The sequence below is a fragment of the Oreochromis niloticus genome, linkage group LG11 (genome assembly GCF_001858045.2).
Source record: "Oreochromis niloticus isolate F11D_XX linkage group LG11, O_niloticus_UMD_NMBU, whole genome shotgun sequence".
Taxonomy (NCBI): Eukaryota; Metazoa; Chordata; class Actinopteri; order Cichliformes; family Cichlidae; genus Oreochromis; species Oreochromis niloticus.
Genome location: NC_031976.2, coordinates 28,670,606 through 28,696,769, shown reverse-complemented (window position 1 = coordinate 28,696,769; position 26,164 = coordinate 28,670,606). Strand labels below are relative to the sequence as shown.

General features: G+C 38.4%; 3 protein-coding genes across 7 annotated transcripts; 2 read left to right on the top strand and 1 right to left on the bottom strand.

The window, feature by feature from the left end:
• The first annotated feature begins 917 nt into the window (after positions 1-917).
• Positions 918-22,428, top strand: LOC109204118 (sialic acid-binding Ig-like lectin 14). Its single transcript, XM_025911203.1, has 6 exons — positions 918-2,926; positions 3,185-3,517; positions 3,680-3,991; positions 7,023-7,286; positions 22,117-22,213; positions 22,299-22,428. Exons 1-6 carry the CDS (start codon positions 2,881-2,883, stop codon positions 22,414-22,416), a joined length of 1,170 nt encoding a protein of 389 aa, XP_025766988.1. The 5' UTR covers positions 918-2,880; the 3' UTR covers positions 22,417-22,428.
• On the top strand, positions 10,337-16,237 carry LOC109204116 (MAP kinase kinase kinase wis4). 5 transcript variants are annotated; one of them, XM_019364359.2, is made up of 14 exons: positions 10,337-10,489; positions 10,714-10,765; positions 11,074-11,136; positions 11,335-11,370; positions 11,465-11,574; positions 11,684-11,984; positions 12,068-12,103; positions 12,439-12,486; positions 12,619-12,662; positions 12,778-13,042; positions 13,236-13,428; positions 13,520-13,652; positions 14,193-14,300; positions 15,588-16,237. In XM_019364359.2, exons 2-14 carry the CDS (start codon positions 10,717-10,719, stop codon positions 16,023-16,025), a joined length of 1,824 nt encoding a protein of 607 aa, XP_019219904.1. In that variant the 5' UTR covers positions 10,337-10,489; positions 10,714-10,716; the 3' UTR covers positions 16,026-16,237. The 5 variants fall into 5 exon arrangements, with proteins under 5 accessions (XP_019219904.1, XP_019219905.1, XP_025766982.1 ...); XM_019364360.2 differs by lacking the exon at positions 11,074-11,136; XM_025911197.1 differs by having other exon boundaries at positions 10,343-10,765.
• Positions 16,139-20,943, bottom strand: LOC109204117 (uncharacterized). The gene is made up of 13 exons (XM_019364367.2): positions 20,688-20,943; positions 20,303-20,338; positions 19,920-20,004; positions 19,730-19,820; positions 19,504-19,592; positions 19,290-19,417; positions 19,144-19,195; positions 18,225-18,322; positions 17,987-18,123; positions 17,838-17,903; positions 17,600-17,646; positions 17,286-17,434; positions 16,139-16,572 (listed from the first exon to the last, which is right to left on the bottom strand). The coding sequence occupies exons 1-13, from the start codon at positions 20,905-20,907 to the stop codon at positions 16,250-16,252; spliced, it is 1,521 nt and encodes a 506-aa protein (XP_019219912.2). The 5' UTR covers positions 20,908-20,943; the 3' UTR covers positions 16,139-16,249.
• Positions 22,429-26,164: the final 3,736 nt, after the last annotated feature.

Genomic DNA, 26,164 nt, shown 5'->3' with positions numbered 1-26,164 from the left:
TCCCACTTTGGGGAAATTTGTGTGTTACCTCAGCTCAGGTACAGATAGCAGAAGAAAAATACAAAAATACAAATAAAATACAAACAAATACAAAATAAGTAAGATAATACACTATATACAATGTGTATGGTAGATACACAGTATGTGATTATGAATAGAGGGTTGTGGAAATATGCAAGACATAAATTTAACTATTTTACCACTACTATTACTATGTAAGTAATAGATATCTATAGGTATCTATAAGTATAGACATGTACATGTTGTATTTTATTTGACTTTATGTTACTGAGTGAGAAACTTCTTGTTTAGTGTAATGCAGAGGAGAATTCTAACATAGCTATTGTTGACATAGCGGAAGCAGAAATTTTTTGACAGTTTGATATTACCATATTGTTGCTTTTCTCTGGAAAATATCAAGTAACTACTAAAAAAGATTAAGTTATTTAAACTAACCTCTGCTCCAGCTTACCACTCTCACCTATTCTGACAGAACCACTACTTGAACTGAATCTTGTAAACCCCAGTGTTTCCTTGGGCTCAAGTTTTTGCTGCTTTGAGTTTGTTTTTTAAAATTTTTTTTTTAATAAAACTTGTTGACTAGCACTCTGTTGGTTGTTGAGTTGTGCATTTTGAGTCCAAAAGTTGATTACCAGTCATAACTTTGACAGTAGTGTGTCTGAAAGACAGAAAGCAGAACTGCAATGACATTGAAAGAAATAGCAGCAGGGAAACGTAATCTGATACTGTGGTTTTGTTTGAAAAAAATCTGACTCTGTCTGTGTTATTATGAATAGTCAGATTTTTTTCAAACAAAACCACAGTATCAGATTACGTTTTTCCTGCTGCAATTTCTTTCAATGTCATTGCAGTTCTGCTTTCTGTCTTTCATAATTGTCATCACAAGTTAATTCAACATTGAACTATAATTGTGACTTTGGATTTTAGTTGTGGCTGACTATATTTGTATTTCAGTGAACATTGACTATATAATAACTATATGGAAGCCGGAAAGCAAGCGATAAACATGGCCATGACATTGTAGAACAATGAAAACGCTCCTGCTCAGAGACAGGACAAACTAACCCCTGAAAACACTCCCACCTAGTGTCAAGTTGTGTAACTGCCAAAGATGAAAAACTACATTAAATTCAATTTCTGTAGGCTTTGATAGAAATTTATTTTTCTATTACATTACATTTTGTTCATGGCATCAGTTCCCAATTACAAGCCTCTAATACCCAAAATGATACACCGTACGTGCCCCAGCTCATTTAATACCTAGACTCTTCACAAAATATCTTAATACAATGAAGCCTAAATTGCTGCCACTGACAGGTCGGCACTGTAGTAGTAGCAAGTGTATTATTTTGCCTTTGTCTGCTGAGGGGGCAGCATCAGAGTCAGAGATGCCAGCAGCACCTCCAAAAGTTTGGAGGTGTTTGTGTCACTGAGGGAGAGGATGTAATGAGTAAACTTCACTTCATCAGGGACAACCCAACTTCATGGACAACAACTTCTGAGGCAGCAGATATCCTTTTTACTCAGACTGATTGAAGCTTGCTGTCATAGAGAATGCTTCAGGAAATCATTTCTATGGTTCTCTATAAAACTGTATAGTAACTCTTCATTTTGTGATATGAGAACACCCCTGTCAGGTATAGATTTTTGTATTATCATTGTGGCGTGACTGAGACACGGCGAGACCACAGATTTGGTGTTAGAGGCGTTTTATTTATTCTGGCTGTAGCTCTGGGCGGTCAGCCGCACATCACACCACAAAAACTCACACACAACAGCACAATTCCCCTCATGTAGGTTGGCGGGCGTAATTAGAGATGCTGCGCAAGTGCGTCCGCCCTCCCTGCACGGCACCGCAGACCACGCCCCACCACAGCCATATTTTTGAATTATATCTTTATGCAGCTGTTTTTCTTACATTTATATTGTACATATTATTTATTAATGAAATTTACACAACACCAGTCTCACTGTTACTGCTTTTAACTTTTAAGTTTCTTTTTTAGAAAATAGAAACATTACTCTATTCCTTTAGCCAAATAATACAATAAAGCCAAATAGTGAACATTATTACTAAGTGTATACAAATGATTACAGCACGTCCAGTGGTGCAAGACGTGTTGTGGAGATCACGGTCAAAAAAGAAGGTGATACTGTTAACAGCCACTTCTGGTAAAAGCATATCTAATATTCGCACTCATGCTTTTGTGTTATTTCCTCTTTTTACATCACTTCCTGAACAGTTCTTAAAAAACCTCACACCTGTGGAAATGACTTCTCTATGAAGCTCGCAACAATGTAAGTTTTTATATCTTAAATATAGAAGAAATATCTAAGTTTTATGCAAAGCTAACATTTCCATCTATGATTTTCTATCATTCTTTGATTCACTGCTATTTAGATTAAACATCATATTTGTCGAGAAAAAAGTTCCACAGGAAAAAGGTGAAGGATTTTCTTTTTCTCTCGTCTATCATGTTTATGAACATAACTTCTTGAAATAAGAGCTGTATGCTGGTATCTTACCAGATTCTTTGAAGCTGAATATTTATCCTTGTAATGACAGTAGTAGTAGTTACATGAGAACGCTGGGCTTTGCAAAATTACTATTACTCTCATAATCACATATTTTAAAGGTGATAATGAGCCCTGTGAGTGAGTGAATAATATTTGCTGTTATCTTGAGCTAACACACTAAATTTTTTCCCAAACATCATTTGAGCGCTTTAACAGAATACTTAAAAAAAATGTTTTTGTCACTTTTCACCATAACAGCTTGTCACTGGTAATGTTTAACAAATAATCATGTAAATTGTTTCATGTGCAAACTTCAGACTCTTCACTTTTTTTGCAACAAAGATGGCTGCAACTCTGACTTTTCTTCTCATTAGTTCTCTGCTGCAGGGTGAGTGAAGAAAGTCAGCATCATGTAAAAATTATTGTGTAAAGATTATTATTTAACATGAAACATCTACTAAACTACAAAGGGTGTCCATTTATTAGATATTTAACAATAAAAATACTTGTATTCATACCTGAATTAAACACTGAAGTCCTAGCAACAGTGATAACTCTGGATAAAGGCTACAGTAATTAAAACAGTACTGTTGCTGTAAATTACTGTTTCCATTTCTTTTTTATAATTCATTGTGTTGTGTTTCAGGTGCACTGTGTGAAAGGTTCAACATCAAGATGCCACAGAATATAAATGTTTTGAGAGGATCCTGTTTGACCATCCCCTGCTCCTTTGATGTAGAGAGCAGATTTGAAATTGACTTAGATGATTCATGTAGAGCATATTGGTGGTATTCATACAGTGAAACTAGAAGACTACTTAAAGCTCAAGAAATGACAGAAGACTTAACAAAGAAAGACTGCACCACAACTTTCAATAATGCAAGTCTTCTTCAAAGAAGTAAATATTACTTCAGACTGGACTGTGATAATGAAAAGAAATACACTTTTACACAAGCTGGTGTAAATATTTCATTCATAGGTAAGTTTTGATATTCATATACAGATTATTCATATGAATAAAGGACACTTGTTAAGCTGACTTGACTAAATTGTGAATTCACTAGATTTTACACAGCATCTAAAAACCTAGCAATTGCTGTTCATTTGTTTATTGACTGATCAGAATATGCCTTCCTACCAGATGTTCCTCCCTCACCGACTCTGACTCCATCCACACTGGAGGTGAAGGAGGGAACCTCAGTGAGTCTGACGTGCTCTGCTCCAGCTCCATGTTGGTCTCATCCTCCAGCTCTGACATGGAGCCCTAACCTGGGTCAGAGTCGGGAGACACTGCAGGAGAATCAGGACAAAACTAAAGTCAAGACTTCTGTTATGAATTTCACTGCTTCTCACCTCCATCATGGAAATAAAATCTCCTGCACTGCTGTCTACAGGAAAGAGGATGGTAGCCCTGATGTCACTGCTGAAACAAGTTTAACTCCTGATATTTCATGTGAGTTTATTTGTCGTCTTCTCAAAAAAAAAAAAAAAAAAAAAAAAAAACCCACACAAAAAACAAACAGTAATAACCTATAAATAGTAGTAATGTATTTAGTAATAAATACAGTTACCTAGATGTGTTATTAATTTCTGCAAGACATCAGTAATATTAGAATAAAACAAAACTACATTTAGTCAGTCACATTTGACAGTTGCTTTTCAGTTTATAGTTTCAGTTTTTCACTTACTACATATTGTCATGTATTTTATCCATATTATCATATTTGTTTTGTGAATACACAAGCTTGTTTAAGCTTTTAAGTCATTCTGATGCTCAAACAGTAAAGCAGAATTATTTTTTAAAAAAAGTCTTTATTCAGTTTGAACTGTTATGTGATGTGTGAATGAGGCCCCAGATCCAGACTCATGCCACAGATAGTCAATGAAAAATGAACCCTTGTTCAGGTGTAGTAGAAAAATCCGAATGGTAGCCAATAAAGTCTTTGAATGCAACCCAGAACAAATGTGAGTGAAAACAACAGTGGGAAAACAAAGATTGAAACGTACAATGCACAAAGAATAGAGGGTAGACAGAGGCAATAAATGCACACTCAGCAAATATGGAGAATGAACACAACTGGGTAAAGTGGGACTGTAACTCAGGGGAGGTGAGGTTGGTTGGCTTTAGCTGGGTGACTTTAGCTGGATGGCTGGGAGGGGTGGCTGGGGTGGTGTCACTGAGAAGGTAGAGCAGGTTATCTACTATTTGGAAGGTTGACATGCAGACTGGCGCCAATTTGCACACCACTATATCATCAGGCAAGGAAAATTAGGTAATCTGTTTTCTTAAGATCTCAAAATTTTCTCTGTTATTTTAGTTAGCAAACAAAACAACTTTGGCATGTTGCATAAAGCGGTTTAAGTAGAGTAGAATAGTGGTATGTAAGAACCGGGGCATTTATCATTTCCAGGTGACCAAACTCTAAATAAGACAAAGAGAAAAAGAAGTATCAAAATAGATCATGAAATAACAAGTCCACCATCTGGCTGGAGCCTTTCTATGTGGAGTTTCTCTTCCCCCCACAGAGAGAGGAGGAATCACTGTCTGTGTCAGTGTACCCTGCCTCTCAGCAGCATTTGGGCTAGGCTCCAGCCCCCCTGGAAGATGATGAATAGGTAGTTTTTGACACTCAGTAAAGAGAACTATAAAGTTGGTCAAGTGATTGTAAGTTTCATTGTTCAGTTAGTCCATATAAAGACAAAGAAAAATCATTTTTATTGGATATATCAGTCTTTAGAAAGAAAGGCCAAGTAAAGTAACTTCTTATTTTCACTCTTCAAATTTTCTTGATTGAAGAAAGAAAAGGGGTAAATTGGTGTGGTTTGGCGGGACGCATAGGCTTTTTCTAAGGATTTGCTGTTTTTTTCTAGTTCCTGAATATTTTTGTTTTCTTCTTTCTTCATATGCGATGAGAAATAAATTATTTTACCTCTCATCACAGCTTTCCCTGCTTCCCAGAGAACAGATGCTGATGTTCCAGGAATGTCATTATAGCCTAAATATAGACTCCATTCTTTTTTAAAGTATTTGATAAAGTCTTCATCTTCGAGTAGTGATATGTTAAGTCTCCAGTTTTTACTTGGTGTAGTGTTCTTCTTATGTATTAGTGTTAAAGATACAGGAGCAGGATCGCTGACAGCTATAGGATGAATCTCAGTGTCTGAGATGTCACTCAGCAGTGAGCGGCTGAGTAGGAGATAATCCAGACGAGAGTAGGAGTGATGGACATGTGAGAAGAAAGTATATTCCTTACGGTTGGGGTGAAGGGTGCGCCATGCATCGCAAAGACCAAAGTCGCTCATATACTGTTTAATTATACTAGTTCCTGCTGCACTGAGCCTATCCATTTCTTCAGTTAGCCCCAGGTTGAGGTCGCCCCCCAAGAACAAGTGTGCATTCTAGGTGTTTGGAGAGTGTACTAAAAAATCAGTGGAAGAATGAGGGGTCATCAACATTTGGACCATATATACCTACAATACATAGCTTTTGGTTAAGTATAGATAGTTTAACCATTAGGAATCTACACTCTGGATCTATAACTGTGTCAAGTACTGTGAAATTAATATTTTTATGTATTAAAATTGCTACTCCCCTTTGTCTGTAATTATAACAGGCTGATAACACATTAGGAAACTCAGGTGTTTTAATTTCATTCAAATCAGTGACAGGCCTGTGAGTCTCTTGGAATAAAACAACGTCTGCCTGTAAGTTTTTAAGCTGGTTAAATATTTTTAACCTTTTTTCTCTGGAGCCAGCGCCGTACACATTCCATGTGATAAACCTTAGTGTGTCTCGCTGTGTGTCTCACATAGACGGTTGAGGAAAATGGAAACGGCTGAGGAAAATGGAAACGCATCACTTGTTTGTAAATGTGTGGCGGGAAGCTCCGTAGGTCTGACTATGTGTGTGTATATTAACTAATATGAACAAGTGTGTACACGTCTGAGTGTGTGTGTCCTATATCTGTGTGCACTGTGAGGCTGTTGTAAATGTGTTGCCTGTGTGATCGTGCAGAGTGTGTAGAAATAAAGGCTGTTGTTTGTGGATGAGTAGGAAAACAGGTGATCGATGCAGTGATAGAAAAGAGAAGCAAAGAAACCAAAGAGCAGGGTAAGCGACAAGAGAGAGAGGGGGAAAAAAGGTTTAGAAGCCCCGCCTCTTGCCTCATCCCAGCTGTCATAGGGCAACAGGCACACTGGACAGATTGCCAGTCTGTCGCAGTGCCAACACAGAGAGACAGACAACCATTCAGACTAACATTCACACCTAAGAGCAGTTTTGAATTACCAATCAATCTAACTCCTCTAACTGCATGTCTTTGGACTGTGGGAGGAAGCCAGAGTACCCAGAGAGAACCAACGCAGACACATGGAGAACATGCAAAGTTACTGTTAAAATACACATATACAACTTAATGATAGGCAGTGTAATACCCAACATACAGTGCACCACTAATCTGCATGTTTTATTCCTTATTTTTCAGATTCACCTAAAAACATCACAGTTTCAGTCAGTCCTTCTGGTCCAGTACCAGAGAACAGCTATGTGAGTCTGACCTGCAGCAGTAATGCCAACCCGGCAGTGAGGAACTACACCTGGTACAGAGCTGATGGAAACCAGGAGGCTTTTATTGGAACAGGAACCAGTTTAAACATTCAAGTCTTCAGAGACAGACGATCATTTTTCTGCAAGGCTGGAAATGAGATTGGAGTTGGACGTTCCAGCAGCATTCAAATAGATGTTCAGTGTAAATATCATATTTCACATCTGCTTTACATATCATCAGTATAACCCAGCATCAAAGATTCAGATCATTAGAACAAGTTTTATACACTATGTTTTTCCAATACTCAGCAAATAGAAACAGTATATTTTTTTAATAGAAAAAAGTATCAGCATTCTTAAATTGTAGTTTTGATACATAAATTAGACTTCATGAAACACACATTCATATCCATTATATACAACCAAGTGATTGTGTTATTGCACTTTCTTTAGATTCAACTAAAGTTCCACAGTTTTAGTCTGACCTAAATGATCTTAAATAACTCTTTAGTGTATGCACAACATTTCACTGTTTTACACTTTATTTTCAGAAGAGTTAGACAGTAGGTTAAAATAAGGTCCAAGCATTCTTGAGCTGTCATTCTTTGAAATTAATTTATAAGGCTTTATGTCAGGAAATGCAATACCCAATGTACAATACACCACTAATTTTCATTAAAAACAATAATTTTTCCGAATTACCTAAAAACATCACAGTTTCAGTCAGTCCTTCTGGTCCAGTACCAGAGAACAGCAACGTGACTCTAAAATGCCGCAGTCATGCCAACTGAGCAGTGAGGGACTATACCTGGTAAAGAGCTGATTAAAGACCGAGAGACGTAAATTCAGTCGGGTATTTTTTGCCAGGCTAAAAACAAGATTGGATTTGCACGTTCTAATCTGACTCAAGTCAATTTTCAGTGTATGTATCACATTATTAGGCATTTCTATTTATCCAAAATGTTAACAACACATAATCCACCTCTCATATAATATTTCCCCACTAATAATTAATAATTCACCTCTCTTATACTCTACAACTACTACACTGAATGCCACTGTCCCTTGCTAATAGCCTGTTTCATTTTTCTGACATTTTTGGGTATCTGGTGTAAGTATCACAGCTCACCAAAGACTATAGCACGGATGATTTTAATGTCTCAACCACACTAATAAAACACATTCCTATTTATAACACCACAACATAAATCAGAAAAACAAGACAATATGGTTTACATCATTGCAATGGGGTTGTCCCAAATAAATATAAAAAGGCTGGATATACTTCAGTAAATACAATGATGCGTAGTACAGTATTTAAATTGTTCACTTTGGTTTATGAGCACCTTCACTCACATGTTACCTCTTGTTGTGTTGTTATATCGTTTGTCTAAGTGTTCTAAACTGTATTCAATGGTGCTTTGACTGATCCTCTCACAGTGGTAACTGAGTGGGCTACCTGTCAATCAGTCTCATAAATTTGAAAAATGTGTCCTTCCATTTTCTTCTGGTTATCAGATTCTGCAGTCTGTCACTGGGCAGACCGGCGAGAAAAAATGATTCACACTCAAAGCTTTGGTCAATATAGAATCACCTCACAAATTAAAGAAAAAGGAATCAAGACTGGCTTACCACTCTACAATAAGTAGTGCAGCGGTCCCCAACCTTTTTTACGCCACGGACCGGTTTATGTCTGACAATATTTTCACGGACCGGCCTGGCAGCATGGTGGCACGGTGGTTAGCACTGTTGCCGCACAGCAAGAAGGTCCTGAGTCCAATTCCACCATCAGGGCGGGGTCCTTTCTGTGTGGCGTTTGCATGTTCTCCCCTTGTTTGCGTGGGTTCCCTCCGGGTACTCCGGCTTCCTCCCACCGTCCAAAGACATGCAGTTTGCAGGGATAGGTTGATTGATTAATACAAATTGTCCATAGGTGTGAATGCGGGAGTGAATGTGAGCACGAATGGTTGTCTGTCTCTGTGTGTTAGCCCTGCGACAGACTGGCGACCTGTCCAGGGTGTACCCCGCCTCTCACCGTATGACAGCTGGGATAGGCTCTAGCGCCCCCTGCGACCCTGAAAAGGAGAAGCGGAAGCGAATGGAATATTTTCACGGACCGGCCTTTAAGGTGCCGTGAATAAATACAACAAAACAAACCAGTACTGGTACAAAAAAAAGAAGATTTATTCATGACACATGGGAAAAGACCCAGGGAAACCGAGTTAAAGATAAAATTGATAAGAAACAAAAAAACAAAAACGCTAAAACCCCTGAAAACCATGAATTTCACACCCGAGTGTCAACTCTTATGTACGGTGTACATTTTAGGACATCGTCAGGTCTCAGGAAAAAAGGTGTCAGGTATCAGACTCACATGGAAAATTGTCAGGTCTCAGACTCACATGGAAAATTGTCAGGTATCAGACTCACATGGTAAATTGTCAGGTCTCAGACTCACATGGTAAATTGTCAGGTCTCAGACTCACATGGAAAATTGTCAGGTATCAGACTCACATGGAAAATTGTCAGGTATCAGACTCACATGGTAAATTGTCAGGTCTCAGACTCACATGGTAAATTGTCAGGTCTCAGACTCACATGGAAATTGTCAGGTCTCAGACTCACATGGTAAATTGTCAGGTCTCAGACTCACATGGTAAATTGTCAGGTATCAGACTCACATGGTAAATTGTCAGGTCTCAGACTCACATGGAAAATTGTCAGGTATCAGACTCACATGGAAAATTGTCAAGTCTCAGACTCACATGGTAAATTGTCAGGTCTCAGACTCACATGGTAAATTGTCAGGTCTCAGACTCACATGGAAAATTGTCAGGTCTCAGACTCACATGGAAAATTGTCAGGTATCAGACTCACATGGAAAATTGTCAAGTCTCAGACTCACATGGTAAATTGTCAGGTCTCAGACTCACATGGTAAATTGTCAGGTCTCAGACTCACATGGAAAATTGTCAGGTCTCAGACTCACATGGTAAATTGTCAGGTCTCAGACTCACATGGTAAATTGTCAGGTCTCAGACTCACATGGTAAATTGTCAGGTATCAGACTCACATGGAAAATTGTCAAGTCTCAGACTCACATGGTAAATTGTCAGGTCTCAGACTCACATGGTAAATTGTCAGGTCTCAGACTCACATGGAAAATTGTCAGGTCTCAGACTCACATGGTAAATTGTCAAGTCTCAGACTCACATGGTAAATTGTCAGGTCTCAGACTCACATGGAAAATTGTCAGGTCTCAGAAAACCTTCCTGCAGGTGGCGCTGTTGTCATGTCCCATCCAAATTGATTTCCAAATACGTCATCAACGTGTGACAGTGGGAGAGCGCAAGGTCATTGACCTCACCGGAGTTTTACCGCGGTCCAGGCTCCTAACGACACAAGGTAAGTTTAACTTTTTCTCCCTTTTGTTCATATTTTTGACACAGTTGTGTGATATTAAGTTGCGGTAATGTTGTGAAAGTTACCTATCAAAGAAGGAAATCTAGTTTTGTACGAAACCAAATCAGCACTATTCTTGTCTGGCCAATTCGTTCTAGCTAGCGACAGTGGTGGTGAAACGTGATTTAAATTTAAACTGTTTAGTAATTGTTTTGTATATGTTTCAGCAAATGGACAAGCTGAAAGCTTACGAGCAGCTGAAAAAAGACCTTGAAAATGGTAATCAAACGCTTTATTAAATGTTTTTGTAATGCTTGCAATTTCCTTTTTTAACTGCCAACAACCCTGACAATATCGTGCTTTAATGGTTTAACATTGTTTGGTATTCCTATTTACTTCTCTTAATTAATATGCATGTTAAAAGACGTATATAGTTATTACTTTGTGATATTGTCGGAGTGCCCTAGTTTAAAAAAAACTGACAAAAGATGGATTTCTTCATTGCAATTTAAAAGTTAGATACTCATGTAGGATTTGGCTCCTACAGTCTAGCTATAACTCCTTACTTTCTAAAATTTTATTTGAAGGCGAGATTACCCAAAAAGGCTTTGATAACAACGTAAAAAAGCTCCTGGTAGCAGAAAAATCAGGTAGGTTTTGATACTTTTGAACAACATGTAAAATAATCTCCTTTATATAACATGATATGCTTAGCAGGTTATGATTGACTAACCACTTTATTTATAGATGCAATACATTTTGAAAGCAGATCAGTGTGCAGTAGTCTGTGATTGTAGTAGAATTCTATAAAGCACATGTTTCACATCACTGCCCTATTTATATTGCAGATGACACTCCTTCAACAAGTGGCAATGAATTTCTCAGTAAGAAAACCCCAATTATTTTGCTTTAAGATCAGTTGTAATATAGAACTTTCTGCGGATCAGTTTGATTAACTTTCAACTTCATCCATTACAGGTGCAGCAGAGGCCTTTGGTAAAGCCAAGAAACTACTACAGCCTCAAGTAAAGAAAAGGCAATTTCCATTGAATGATAAACGTTTGGACCATGGCAAATCATTATTGAAGGTTAGTTAAAAAGTGAAGCTATGTGTATGACTATCAGCAATATATTAATAATTAACTGTCTAAAAAGGCATATTTTTTCATAAACTTTGCTTTTTCTCCTTGATGCTAGGTCAGAATGGCTCCCATGGAGTGGAAACCAAGAACTCCGAGAAGGTGTGGACGGTACCAGAAGTTAATAATGGACGAAGCTCCACCTCGAATCATCCTGCAAGGCCATGAAACCTATGATGATTTAATTACCATAGCCAAAGAACGCTTCTGGCCAGAGCGTACTGAGGGGAGTGAGTTCACTCTTTGTCATTCTGACGGGACCAGGTGGAGTAAGGAGGATTTCCACAAAGAATACAGAACTGTTTCTGATATTACACATCTGTGGAAAAGAACACTATACATCGGGCGAAGACAACTGGGTAATAAAGTGATCAATATTGCTATTAACTACTGTCTAGCACTCGATTTTGTATGGTATGAAATAATTTTACTTTTTGTACAGAGGTCGTGTGTTTGGATGATCAAAGTTCCATCTCAGGTGTGTGCCTGCCCAAACCAAATTGAATATTTTTGATTGTGTGATTGAACATGGTACACCAGGGGTGGACACCGAGGGCCGGTGTCCCTACAGGTTTTACATGTGTCCTTGAACCAACACAGCTGATTTAAATGGCTAAATTATCTCCTCAACATGTCCTGATGTTCTCCAGAGGCCTGGTAACGAACTAATCATGTGATTCAGGTGTGTTGACCCAAGGTGAGATCTAAAACCTGCAGGGACACCGGCCCTCGGGGCCTGGAATTGCCCACCCCTGTGGTACACGGACTATGGTGGGCATTCAGATATATTGCAATTAATGTGTTATTTTACAGATGAAGACCCTGTAACTAAAGTGGGTGGTGATGAAAGTTGCAGTTTAGGTGAATGCCTGGACATCTAACTAAATCATTAAAATTGACTTCTTATTTTGTTTGCATTACATTTCCAACCTTTACACACTTGTTTACTATCCTTGGTCATTGCACATTTGTAATATGCATCTTATTCTGCAGATGAACTTCCTGAAACCCTCATAGGACAAAATGTTGCAGAACAGGTAAAACCATGGCTTCTTTTTGAACAGACCAATTAATTTCTTATCATTGTCATAAATGTGGATATTTTCACAGTGCACCCTGCAAAAAGTATATCTTGGCTGAATGTGTTCATAGGATTTCCATCCAGAAACATCCAGCTCAGGTGAATTTGAAACAGGGAGAGTCAGAAAGAAAAGCCAGTCCAAGCAAAGGAAGGAGGAAAATGTAGGGTCATCTCTAGGTCCAGGTGGAGCAGTGAGCCAAGACATGTTACCACATGCAGTTATTGAGGCAAAAGAAGCTATGGAGGGAGCTGAAGAGCTATCTGAAGGTGCTGGAAATAGTGAGCTTTTGATAGATTTTGCAGAGTCCTTCAACACAACTCCAAAGTCGCCATCATGTAAGCATTATTTCGCATTTAGGGCTAACATCATATCATCAGACAAAATTGTAAATAAAGGTTTTCATTCTTCACTATTTGGTACTCAAGTTCCTGGAGTAAACCTAGATATTACTAATCCAGCAGTTAATAGAAGAATGTTTAGCAGTAGCTGTATGTTAATGTATGTTACTTTGTGTTTTTTATCCCCAAGTGTATCTTCCACGTGTTCCATATGTGGAAGAGGCTTTAATTACATACAGCGAGGACAATCTACTGGGAGAAGGGACATTTGGCAAGGTATATAGAGGTTCTTTTCATGGTACTCCAGCAGCTGTTAAAAGGATCGTGTGTGGCCAACAAGGGATGGAGGACAGCGACATTCATCATGAGATAAATGTTTCACTGTAAGAACTTTGACACACTTATTTTTGTTTCATTTTCAAAATCGATTGTTCCTCAAGCTGTAATGCCTCTATTTTTTTTTTTTTTTATTAGGAGACTGTCTCACCCCAACATCGTCAGACTAATGGCAGTTGCCCGCACTGAGTCCTGCTTTTTGTTGGCAGCTGAATACATTCATGGCGCAACCCTGCAGCAAGTGCTTCACACAGACAGCTGCTTGGTGAAGGTACCAATACTCATACATTTATATTGAATACATTTTGTGAATAATCTTAATACCATCATATTAAAACAGAACTTCTTATTGCTGGCATTTCTTTAAATATGTACTTGAAACCATCTTTGCGTACAACATATAAAAAGACTGATTAATTTTTTTTCTCTCATGTTTTCAACCATTTAGAATTACAAAAATGATCTTTAATTGCCATATGCCAGAAAAGTATGAACTTAGTAAAATAATAATCTTAACTTTCTAATAATAAGCTTCTTTACTATTTTGGTAGAATTGCTTTTTTTTACATGGATGAGTTCAGACATTTTAGGTTTTCTTCTACAATATTCTTACAATATTTTTCAGGGATTTTGGTCCAGTCCTCCAGACAGGACTGGTGTAACTGAGTCAGATTTGTTGGCCACCTTGCTCACACACACCATTCACCTCTGCTTACAGTTTCACAAGAGGACTGCAATCAGGGATTTTTGATGGACACTTCCAAACATTGACTTTGTTGGTCTTAGGTCCCATTATATATTGTCTTGATAGCTTGAAGGGGATGATGCCGGTTTCATATCACTGGACTTATCCATGGCAGTAGAGTACATCCATGCACAGAGAATCATTCACCAGGATATAAAGCCAGCAAATGTCATGGTAAGTGTTGCAAAAAGCAGTTTCACCACAGTTCGTGTATTCGTCAGGCTTCCAGAAAAAACACCGGGACTCAGAGTAGTCAATTAACAATATTTTTATTAATACACACTTATTGATTATAGCTTATAGAAGGGAGATGTACAGAACCCCGGACTTCCTCTGCAGATCTCAACTCCTTTGTCCGTTACATGCAGTTTTGTATAAGTGACCCCCCTTCTAACCCCTCTACGAGGTGCCATAAAACTAATCACCATGTTTACATGTTTGTGTGTGTGCGAGCACGTGAATGCCTACATGTGCGCGCTCCCACGTACCTACGTGAGTGTTCGTGAGTGACTATGTGCGCATACCTGTGTATACACACAGGTATGCGCACATACACTCACTCATGCACACTCACTCATACACGTGAGTGAGTGTGCATGTGGGTGTGGGTGCGTAAAGTAAAGCACTGCAGGTGTGTGTCTCAATGTAGTGACTTCCCGGATGTCATAAAAACCCATCTCCGTTCCAGACCACCGTTATCAAGTCACAAATGTTGAAACCCCCTCCTAAGTATACCCTGAGGAATTTCCACTTATCAACTCCTCTTTGTCTTAGTTTCACAGCTCAAATGGGGGAGGGCCTCATAAAATCTACTTCTAAGTTCATGACACAATCAGGCCTTTATTACATTGAGGGCAGTGTCAGTGTCTTTACAATAATTCTACATTCTAAGTTAACATATTTCTAAACTCTAAAAAACTAAACATTCCTACATGTCTAAGCTCTAAAATAAGCTAAACATTTCTACATAAGCCATACTGAATTTTTCTTTATTGAACTTTATTCTCTTCAGTCTATTAAACACTACATTTCAACGAGGAACTGTTCTGGTATATTCATATAAAGGACTTTTTTTTAAGTAGGAAGCCTTACATTGTTTCTTTAATATGTTGGTTGTTGCACACCTACAAAATTCCCAAACATGTTGTAATAAGTTTAGGCTTTACAAACTGAATTTTTCTATTGTTCTATTAGTCTGTACCACTTTCTTAAGTGGAATGGGGATAAAAAAAAAGAACAGGACTATAAAACCGTGTTTGATCATTATCCAATCTGTTAATTTCAATGTTAGGTATAATAAACAATCTCAGAATAAATCTGCAGTGGTTGGGTGATCTGGGTGCTAAAAGCTTTGAGGGGTTTTTCTTTTCAATTATGAGCTGTGGTCTTTGGAATGACAGTTTTGATAACATTTGTGAGATTTAAGACAACCTGATAAGTTCTCGTGTGTATACCTTATAGGTTCACCACCCTTCTAAGAAGGCAGTCCTGACAGACTGGGGCATGGCAAACATAAGAGACACTGTGATGCTTCGTCAAGGGAGTAAGTTCACTGCCCAGGTTATTGGTCCAGCTGGTGGCACATATCTTTACATGGCTCCTGAATGCATACTGATGTTTGAAGAGGCCTCGTTCCAGACAGACATGTGGTCCCTCGGAGCCACATATCTGGAGATCCTGACGGGGTCCGCTCCGTGGACTGTTAAAAAACAAAGAGAACTGGCTGCACTAATGGCCACCAAAACCCCACCACATGCCCTATCACATCTCAGTGACAAACACAGTTTTCTTGGTGGTTTGGTGAGCTATGACCCAGACTCAAGGCCTTCCGCATCTGATGTTGTTAAGTTTCTCAAGTCAGGCCTTGATCTTACAAGCCGATATGGCTACAAGTGGTAATGTTGCTACAGTCTGCAGTTCAAAAGTCTTTCAATGTTAATTATGTTATACATTAGGGTTAACAAAAGTTGTGTTAAATGAAACACTGAATCATTATGAAAGATGGCACCTTGTCAATTGTTTTTCAACATTTTATTGTACATTTTGTTGGTCAGACAGTTTTCAAATTACCTGTTGATTGTAAACAAGGATAAATAAATGTTAACAAACAATGTTGTATGATTTTATTGGTCATTGGAAATGTTTACTGGTGCACCTTCCATCCTCTGTCTCTTCAGAAAGATGTATATGTCATTTGCCTCTGCAAACGTAGAAGGTGTAGGAACTGCATTTCTGTTCATGGCAGTTGTCAGCTCTTGGACTAGCATGAGGTATGCAGCAAGGCAACCATCAGGTGTGCAGGGAAATTGGCTGTTTTCTAAAATGTTCTGGCACATGTCTCTGAATTCCTGGTTTGCTACCAGTGAAGGCTCTTCCACCTCACAGATTAATTGCTTGGCGTAGTCTAAAAGGTCTGGGTCAACTATGTGCAGCACATTGCCATATCCTGCGAATGAAAGACAATATTGAAAAGATGTTCACTTTGGAATGTTAAAAATAAATGAATAATCATAAAGCTGTTCTACAACCTGTATAATAAGCAGTCAGTTTTTACAGATGTTATTGCAGAAACTGAAAGATGTAAATATCACTCAAACATTTTGATTAATTTTTAGTTAAAGGTGCCAATATGAAGCCATATTTGTATTGACAGTAGAAATTCAGAAATCTCAGATTGTACCAGAAGTAAGCTTCTTAGGAAGACAAATAAAAGAAAGCACATTATAACAGTTTTACGCTCATTACACTGGATTCCAGTATATTTTAGAAAAATCATTTTAAAATTTTAGTAATGACTTTCAAAGCTCCGAATCGTGAAGCTCCTGCCTACATTTCTGATCTTATAGAACCCCACACTCCCTCTCCCAGCCTGTGATCATCTAATCAATGGCTGTTAGTAGTCCCACCAGAAGACCAGAGGCAATAGATCTTGCAGAACGGTGGCTCCCAGGTCATGAAATGCTCTGCCCTACATCATTATGTTTCCTTGATTGTATTTATTCTGTATGTTCGATTGTGCTGTTATGTCTGTTTTATATTATTGTGAAGCCACTTTGTGGTTTTTATCCTGTGAAGAGTGCTATATTAAAGTAAAAGTAAACTAATGAAAGTTAAAAGAAAAAAAAGAAAAAAAACCCCACAGACTTTCAAATGACATACCAGGAGGTGGTGAGGTAAACAGAAGGTCGGGTTTCCCAAATGGACCTGGTGCATTGCGTTGCTTGCGGATGTCATGGGTGTTCCAAACTGTTTGCTCCGTTTTTAAGTCTCTTTGAAGCAGTGGCAAGTGTGAGTACTGCAAGCAGTTGCTATGAAAAAGGATAATTAAAAAGTTAATATGTTCATCTGCTTCTTTGAGGAAGAATATGTAAAAGCTAATTTTTAATCAGTACTCAAAAAACAAAGGCATTCCTAGACCACATACTTTCATACTGCTGCTTGATCATTTTTCATGTCTAAAAATATTGACTTACATGTGCACAGGATTGTCCAGTTCAAGGATCCCAGACTCCATCATGGCCTAAGCATGTGGTTTTGAAAAAGACATAAGTTGTGAAGGTGAGCATTTCATCAGTGAAAAGGTACAGATGTACAAAAAAAAAAAAAAATTCCAGCATAGTGTTTTCAGATAAACTAATCCATCGTATGTTTAGCGCAATTTTGATGGCTAGTCTTTGTTATTAGGTTTTACAGGTGAAAGATTTGCTTTACCTCAAATGTTGTCAGCCATTTCTTAATCCATGTCCGCTTTAAAATACTGTTAAAACATTCAGCTCTCTAAACAACATAAACATGACATTATCAGTTTTGTTGTCAGGTTGTTACTTTAGAAATAGTCATTTACCAGCTTAAAGACATACCTGGTTGTGCACTGATGTCCCCATTCTGAAGCACCTCCATGCCTGATTCCCAAGATCTCGCATGTGAAATGCCATCTGCATTTGACCAACAACAAGGTTCTCCTTTCCTCTGTCCCCCCGAATCATTTGAGGACAGCCTAAAGACACAAACTGAAGATAATTAGTGAATGATGAAAAAATAAATTTATAACCAAAATGTAATCTTTTTTTAACCCCCTTTTTTAAGTATATTGCATACCACCCTGTTCTTGAACAGCCTCAAAGAAGTATCTGGCCACAAAGTTTTGTTTGCGGTTGGATGTGCCCACCTTTAGCCATAGAACCTTCCTGGAAAATCTGAAAAGAGAGAAATTGAAAAGCGGCCACTCGTACATATGATTTAATCATGTTTTGGCAATATGTTTGGTTTTTGTTACATTCCCCAAGAGTATTCTGGTTTTCCATTGTATTCTGTCTAGGCGTTGTTTCTGGTTCCTCCGGCCATTTTGACTGCCATAGTTATGTAGGCTTACATGCCTTTGGAATTGAATGTGACCCTTGACTGTGTTCAGACTGATGCGAGGAGAGAGCTGCCTTTTGTTTTGTATTCTCCTGTTTATTGTGTTGGTTAGGTAGGTTATCGTAAATTGTACATTTTATTTTCTTTGGAGTTAAATTCTGTTTACTTTATATCAGGGATGTTTTATTTGTTGTGTTGTTCTTGGCCCTCCCTGAAATAACTGCCAGTCTGAAATGGACTAGCAGGAAATAAACCTTTTAAAAAATGCCATCTTGAATCCTCCTTCACTATTCATACTTTATCTTGGTCCCTTAGACCAGGCTTGGCCCATTCCAGACCTCGAGGGCCAATGTCCTGCATGTTTTAGATCTCACCCTGGGTAAACACACTTGAATAAAATGATTAGTTCATTACCAGGCCTCTGGAGAACTACAAAACATGTTGTGAGGGTAATTTAGCCATTTGAATCAGCTGTGGATCAAGGACACATCTAAAACCTGCAGGACACCGGCACCTCGAGGCCTGGAGTTGCCCATCCCTGCCCTAGACTACTCAGGAGAGATAACACCTCAGTTTACCTCACATCCTTATCTTGAAGCAACTTTGTACTATATCTGAATATAATCAATTAAGTAGCGAATGCCATATTCAGACCTACCCATCAATCCCCAAATGTATCCACATTCCAAAGAACTTCAGTTTATCATTGCCTATATGAAACAACAAATAAAAATTACAATTTGTTTCGACAGAAGTAACATCAAAACATGACAGGAAGGTTAATTGAAAAGATAAAATAAATACCATCAATGTGCCAGGTGTCATTTGGACCACGGCTGATGTAATTCCGACGGGGAATTTTCTTCTTTCCAGGAGATCTCCTCTGAAGACCACTTGCATCCATATCCCTCATTATATTAGCAACATCGTCTCTACAGTAACAATAGATTTTACTCTGAGCTCAACAGTAAAACAAGAGAATACTTGATTATATTGAGTACACACTATGGAAACCAACCTGTAACAAGGCCGCACTCCTCTGACATCCCTTACCCGCTTTACCATTGCCCTGATTCCTTGTTCAGGAGAACACTGTTTCATCTCACTCTAAAAAACAAACAAACAATTAATTGAATGGGCTTTTTTAAATAACTACAGAAAATAACATTTATTGTTTCAACAATAGCTCCTAACACAGACTTCAGGAAAATATGTATTTTTTGCACTGATGTTTTAACACTTACCTCCACTGCTTTGTGGATTTCAGTAAAAGGTCGTTGGGGGCATCTTCGCTTCAACCCTAGAAGTTTTAAAACTCGTCTCAGATGCCTCTCACTGTTAAAAGACAACACAGACTTGCATTATATTAAAGGACAACTGCATGTTTTGTAATTTTAGAGAGTTGTCATGGAAACTGTTGAAATGCAGACTTACCTTATTTTATGCCCATATGAATTGAGTACACAGCTGATTTCCTTTTGTTTTAAGCCTTTGTTGAACAATGTTATTATCATCGTATCTTGAAAGGTTAAGTGTAACAAAAATAGTCTAATTGATCACCCACCTCTTACACTGAACATAAGTAATTAACCAGTAAATTACTAAATCTTTTTAGGTGGCAATTATACTAAAAGCAGCGTCTATTCAGTGCCCACAAATAAAATATGTGTAGCAAAAAATACACTTCTTTAATATGAAAGAGGTGAACAGTAGTTAATAAATAAGTTGTACTTTCGTCATTTATTTTTAATGCTCTTTAAAAAAAAAAAAAAAAAGTATTTTTGGTACAGTCATAAGAAACAGCCAGAGTCGGATACTCCTTTCATCATCGTCGGATGACATTGCAGAAAAGTCTAAAAACAACAACAGAAAAATACATATCAGGATCACAAAATATCTCAACAGTAGCAATATAGAAAAGAGAAAACAGCGAGAGAAAGTATGCAGGCTGCTCGTAAGCTTTCAGCTTGTCCATTTGCTGAAACATATACAAAACAATTACTAAACAGTTTAAATTTAAATCACGTTTCACCACCACTGTCGCTAGCTAGAACGAATTGGCCAGACAAGAATAGTGCTGATTTGGTTTCGTACAAAACTAGATTTCCTTCTTTGATAGGTAACTTTCACAACATTACCGCAACTTAATATCACACAACTGTGTCAAAAATATGAACAAAAGGGAGAAAAAGTTAAACTTACCTTGTGTCGTTAGGAGCCTGGACCGCGGTAAAACTCCGGTGAGGTCAATGACCTTGCGCTCTCCCACTGTCACACGTTGATGACGTATTTGGAAATCAATTTGGATGGGACATGACAACAGCGCCACCTGCAGGAAGGTTTTCTGAGACCTGACAATTTTCCATGTGAGTCTGAGACCTGACAATTTACCATGTGAGTCTGAGACTTGACAATTTACCATGTGAGTCTGAGACCTGACAATTTTCCATGTGAGTCTGAGACCTGACAATTTACCATGTGAGTCTGAGACCTGACAATTTACCATGTGAGTCTGATACCTGACAATTTACCATGTGAGTCTGAGACTTGACAATTTTCCATGTGAGTCTGAGACCTGACAATTTACCATGTGAGTCTGATACCTGACAATTTACCATGTGAGTCTGAGACTTGACAATTTACCATGTGAGTCTGAGACCTGACAATTTTCCATGTGAGTCTGAGACCTGACAATTTACCATGTGAGTCTGAGACCTGACAATTTACCATGTGAGTCTGATACCTGACAATTTACCATGTGAGTCTGAGACTTGACAATTTACCATGTGAGTCTGAGACCTGACAATTTTCCATGTGAGTCTGAGACCTGACAATTTACCATGTGAGTCTGAGACCTGACAATTTACCATGTGAGTCTGATACCTGACAATTTACCATGTGAGTCTGAGACCTGACAATTTTCCATGTGAGTCTGATACCTGACAATTTACCATGTGAGTCTGAGACCTGACAATTTACCATGTGAGTCTGAGACCTGACAATTTACCATGTGAGTCTGATACCTGACAATTTTCCATGTGAGTCTGAGACCTGACACCTTTTTTCCTGAGACCTGACGATGTCCTAAAATGTACACCGTACTTATGGCCCGGTACCAAACAACTCATCGACCGGTACTGGTCCGTGGCGCGGGGGTTAGGGACCGATGAAGTAGAGTATTAAATCTCTTAAATCAATCTGACTATACCGTTTAAGACTTTGTATAAGACACTAGAATACGCTGTTCATTTGGTCCATTACCAGCAAACACCAATGTGACTCTGATATGCTGTAGTACTAACACATATAACAGATATACTTTATAAATTAAAGCATTAAAATTGATGCTACCAGTGTACAAGATTTTGTCAAGGGCCATGATAGTCAACAGGGTCTCAAGTGTACTCATAAATGTTATCGATTATGGTCAAAAGGCATAACATGTTTTTGTCCTTAATGTTTAAGCTCACTATAAACAACAATATCCAACATTTCTGATCCAGTTAAAGTTGACAGTGATCAGATTTGTTTTGTTGGAGCTGATCCATGTCATAATGCCAGAATAATTACTTGTAACTTAAGTATAAGTTGAGTAGGAATATAATGTCCATGGCTTTATTTCTCATGGCAGGGTCTGAAATGCACTGTGGACTTTACAGTGGAGTCCTTCCTTGGGTCCTCGCTGGTGTGTTTTTCAGTGTCAGTGTCATCTGTGCGGCATGCCTTTGGTATGTTAGTATGTTCACAATGGAAAGCCTACTGATGTTTTTTATAGCATGCTTTCAAATGATTCATTTGTTTCTTTTTTTGCAGCAAAGTACGAAAGAATGTGAAGCCAAAAGAAGAGGACAGAAATTATATGACACTGAGTGGTAGAAACGTCAGCTCTTCAGAGTATGATGTCATTAACACAGCTCCAAAGAGTCAGTGACGCTGACCTTGAAAATGATAAAATAGATAAGATTTTTTTCTTAAGATTGTAAGATTTTGCTGTATTGTGTTTGGCGGTTAAATAGTACTAATGTGAAAAAAAAAATCCGTTATCTGTTATACTAGTCTTTACTGAAATGCATTGAATAACCAGTGTCTAGCTAATCAACCTAGCCTAATAGCATGCTTTACGTGATGGAATCACTTTAAAGGGGTGTGGTGAAAGCTGAGGGTGAATGAGGGGTTGATAGTGGAGAGATGCCAAGCGCTTTTACTTCACAGTTCTATTATAGCTTTTACGCTCTGACAACTTTTGGCTGATTTAAACATCTTGGTAGTCAACTACTATCTACTGGGACAAAATAGCCTCCAGCCATCTGCTCAGTACAGCAGTACTCTGTGCGGAACCTCTGCTCCAGAGGTTCTGCACAGAGAGCCTACTTCACTCAATTAAATGCCACCTAGCACTGCTCCGTCCACTGCACCACATCTGATGCAACCTCTCAGGTGAGGTTGGTCAGGGAGCTGGTCAGAAGTAAGAGTTCAGGAAACAGAGATACCACTGATCAACAAATCTGCGCCTTTTCTGTTTTTAAGAGGGAGATCTTGCATAGCTATGATGCGTTGTTCCATTGCCAGATGTGCAACCTTTGTACTCATGTAGTGTCCTATAAATTTCCAGTTATCAAATGTAATTATTTTTATCTATTCTCCACTGCCAAGAAGATGTAATGCATTTTTGGAATAAACTATCTAATCGTCTGAATGCCTTGTAGTGACAGATGAGCACAACAAATGATTTGAACTGCTCAATAGTTTGTATTTTATTGTTGTATTTCTTATTTCATAACATGTTAAATGTTCTCCATGGGTGCCAGGTCTGAACTGCAGGCAGGTTTAGCACTCCTATTGTAATAAAGGCAGAATGTAATAAAAATGTATATATCATTCAACAAGTTACTCATCCTATATTTAATAATGCAACCCCATAAATTGAGTTTTCATGTGAACTCTACATCATAACATCCATGTTAAACAAAGTCTATGATTACTCAGAACACAGGACAGTTGTACACACACCTGAGTCTACCTTAATGAAGCTCAGGCAGCAGCAAAATACCAGCATTTCCAATACAGTTTAATTTCAGTACATCAGAGGTTCTTGGTCTAATTTTGTTTTAAATTCATTTTAGTGCATAAGGTTTCCATCCTTACTGTCATGGTCCTCAGTTTGGTGATTCAGTGTTTATGATTTTGATTATTAATATTCTTTATTTCAGTTGGTTTCTGGTTATACTTTAATGATTTTTAGATCTTATGTTTTGCACCGTGCCTCCTGAGTGTTACATGTGAATTTACAGCCTTTGGTGTGTGACGGTGGGTGGTACGGTGATTTAGAAAGACATTTTTTAGTATGCATACTAAATCATTTGTTTTCTGAGAATTGATTACTTATTCTATACTAATCTATTCAGAAAGTCACAGGATCAAGACCAGCACAGTGAAAGATTGGAAGCCAAAGCTTAACACAGGTAGTACACCGCACATACAACATGAAATGGATGAAGAAGGGCTATTGTATTGGGTTAAAATGATGCCAGATTAGAATCAATGTTAATATTTTCAGTTTCAATATTATTTGTTAGTGTCATTTTAAGCTGGCATTGTTTTAACCCCATAACGGGGATGTAAAAAAAGACCTAGAATTATTAAGAATAATTTTTGTCTGCATTCTTCTGCAGATTTTTTTTCTCCTCAGTGCTCATGTAAAAGAACTGAAATGTGTGTTCAGTGTAAAGACCAAGTCACCAATCATCACTGTATTCCTGTGAAAATCTTTAAACCTCTACAACACATCCCTGCCCCAGGGCAACAACAAGTTTTTTTTTAAAGCCTAATGCCCAGTACATGCATCGTGGCACTGGCGTGTCCAGCGGGGTCACCCCCCAACTAGACTGGCCACCCCAGGTGCCACCCCGAATCTAAAACAATAAAATTCAATCAAATATCAAATGTACGATTCTGTTTTCACAGTGAAGCTCAGCTATCCGAGTGTAAGTGAATGCAGTATCGGCTTCTGCACTATGAGCATCACGTTAGCAAAGGTAGGAGAGCCAAGCACGAAAGACAGCACCGCAGAAAAAAATTTTCAGCGAAAGAAAATGAGGAGAGAATAAATGTCCCTGTAAGTAATATTAAGTTTGTTGAGTTTAGTAAACTTCGGTTAAATTAGAATACCAAGGAAAAAATAACACTTAAAGCATTATTGCAACCGTGGAATATATCAGACAGTAGGCTACTGGGGGGAGCTAACATAAGAGTTATGAGTTATAAGATGTAATCCAAGTCGTAACATTGCTGTATGGAGCTGCAGATTTGGTTGCAGGTTAACATAGCTGGACTAACCATCGGGCATACCGGGCATTTGCCCGGTGGGCTGATGACTTTTTTTTTTCCTTTTTTTTTTGTAATGGCATGAACAATGAGAGGTGGTGGATTGTCCAGATGCTGGTCGATGTGTAAAACTAATTCAGTTTTTTTGGTGTGGCTGTGGCGGAGCTTCCACAAAGGCCAGCTGGTGGATGAGGGAAGGGGAGGCAGGAGGAGGAGAGACCTGAGACGGCCGCCGGTCCGAGTGTCAGGTGAACTGAACTTCAGGTAAGAAGTTATGACCTGCAGTCTATCTGGGTCAGATATAAACCAAGTTTAGGTGGAGTTTATTTTCGTTGTGCTGACTTTTTACAGTCAGTTACAATAATTCGTACTGCGTGAGCTAGCATGACGGAGTTTCTATACAGCTGGGTGGGTGCTATGATGTTATTGATAGTGAACTTTATTCATAAGTTTAGTTAGTAGAGTTGTCAGCGGCTCCTTAAAAATGGAATGGTCCCTCATTCAGAGAAAATATTACACGTTTCGTATTGAGCTGAGAAGAGACGCAGTTTGTCCCGTACTTTAGCTATAATGAAAAAAAGACACAAATCTGGAGTTATTCTGTGTCTTTGCTGCACAGCTGCCTCTTCTTCTCTCATTCTCTCCCCCTCCCTCTCCTGTTCCTACTTCAATCATGAAACTGATCAATAATCAGCTGATTGGCTTTTCTCTCTTGTTTATTTAAGGCTCACTTTGCGCCAGAAAGAGGAAACCAGCGGTTGTCGCGCTAAACAACAGCAGCACGTTTAAGCTTGATCAGCTGTTGTTAGAATTTATTTAATATTAATTTCTAGTATCAGCTGATGCTTGCTGGAGCCACAGCTGTAAAGCTGCTGGTCATGATATCGGTTTGGTTATCTGGTGAGAGGGAAACATGAAGGTGAAACCAGGAGATGTCCTTACTGAATCATCAGAGCTGAACAGGTGATGGAGAAACAGGTTTACCTTTTAGGTGACATGAATGAGTTAAAGTTATGAACTGTTTCTGAGAGACAAATAACACCAGGATCCTTTTCTAAGTAGCTGACAGCTGGTAACTGTGCAGGGGCGGATCTAACAAAGTTATGCCAGGAGGCCAGGTAGGGCATTAACAGGGAGAGGGGGGCACAAAGAAATCACTGATTGTATCTCTTGTACTTTATCAACGCAGTATCCTAAAACTTTGCACCGTAGTTGTTAAAATCTCATTCTAATAAGAGTTAAAAGCGCATTCGGTTATTAGGTTTATAGGGTTATTGAATTATGGTTAATAGTTGGTAGAAATTTTTTTTTTTTTTTTTTTTTTTTTTTTAAGGGGAGAAAGAAAGAGGGAAAGG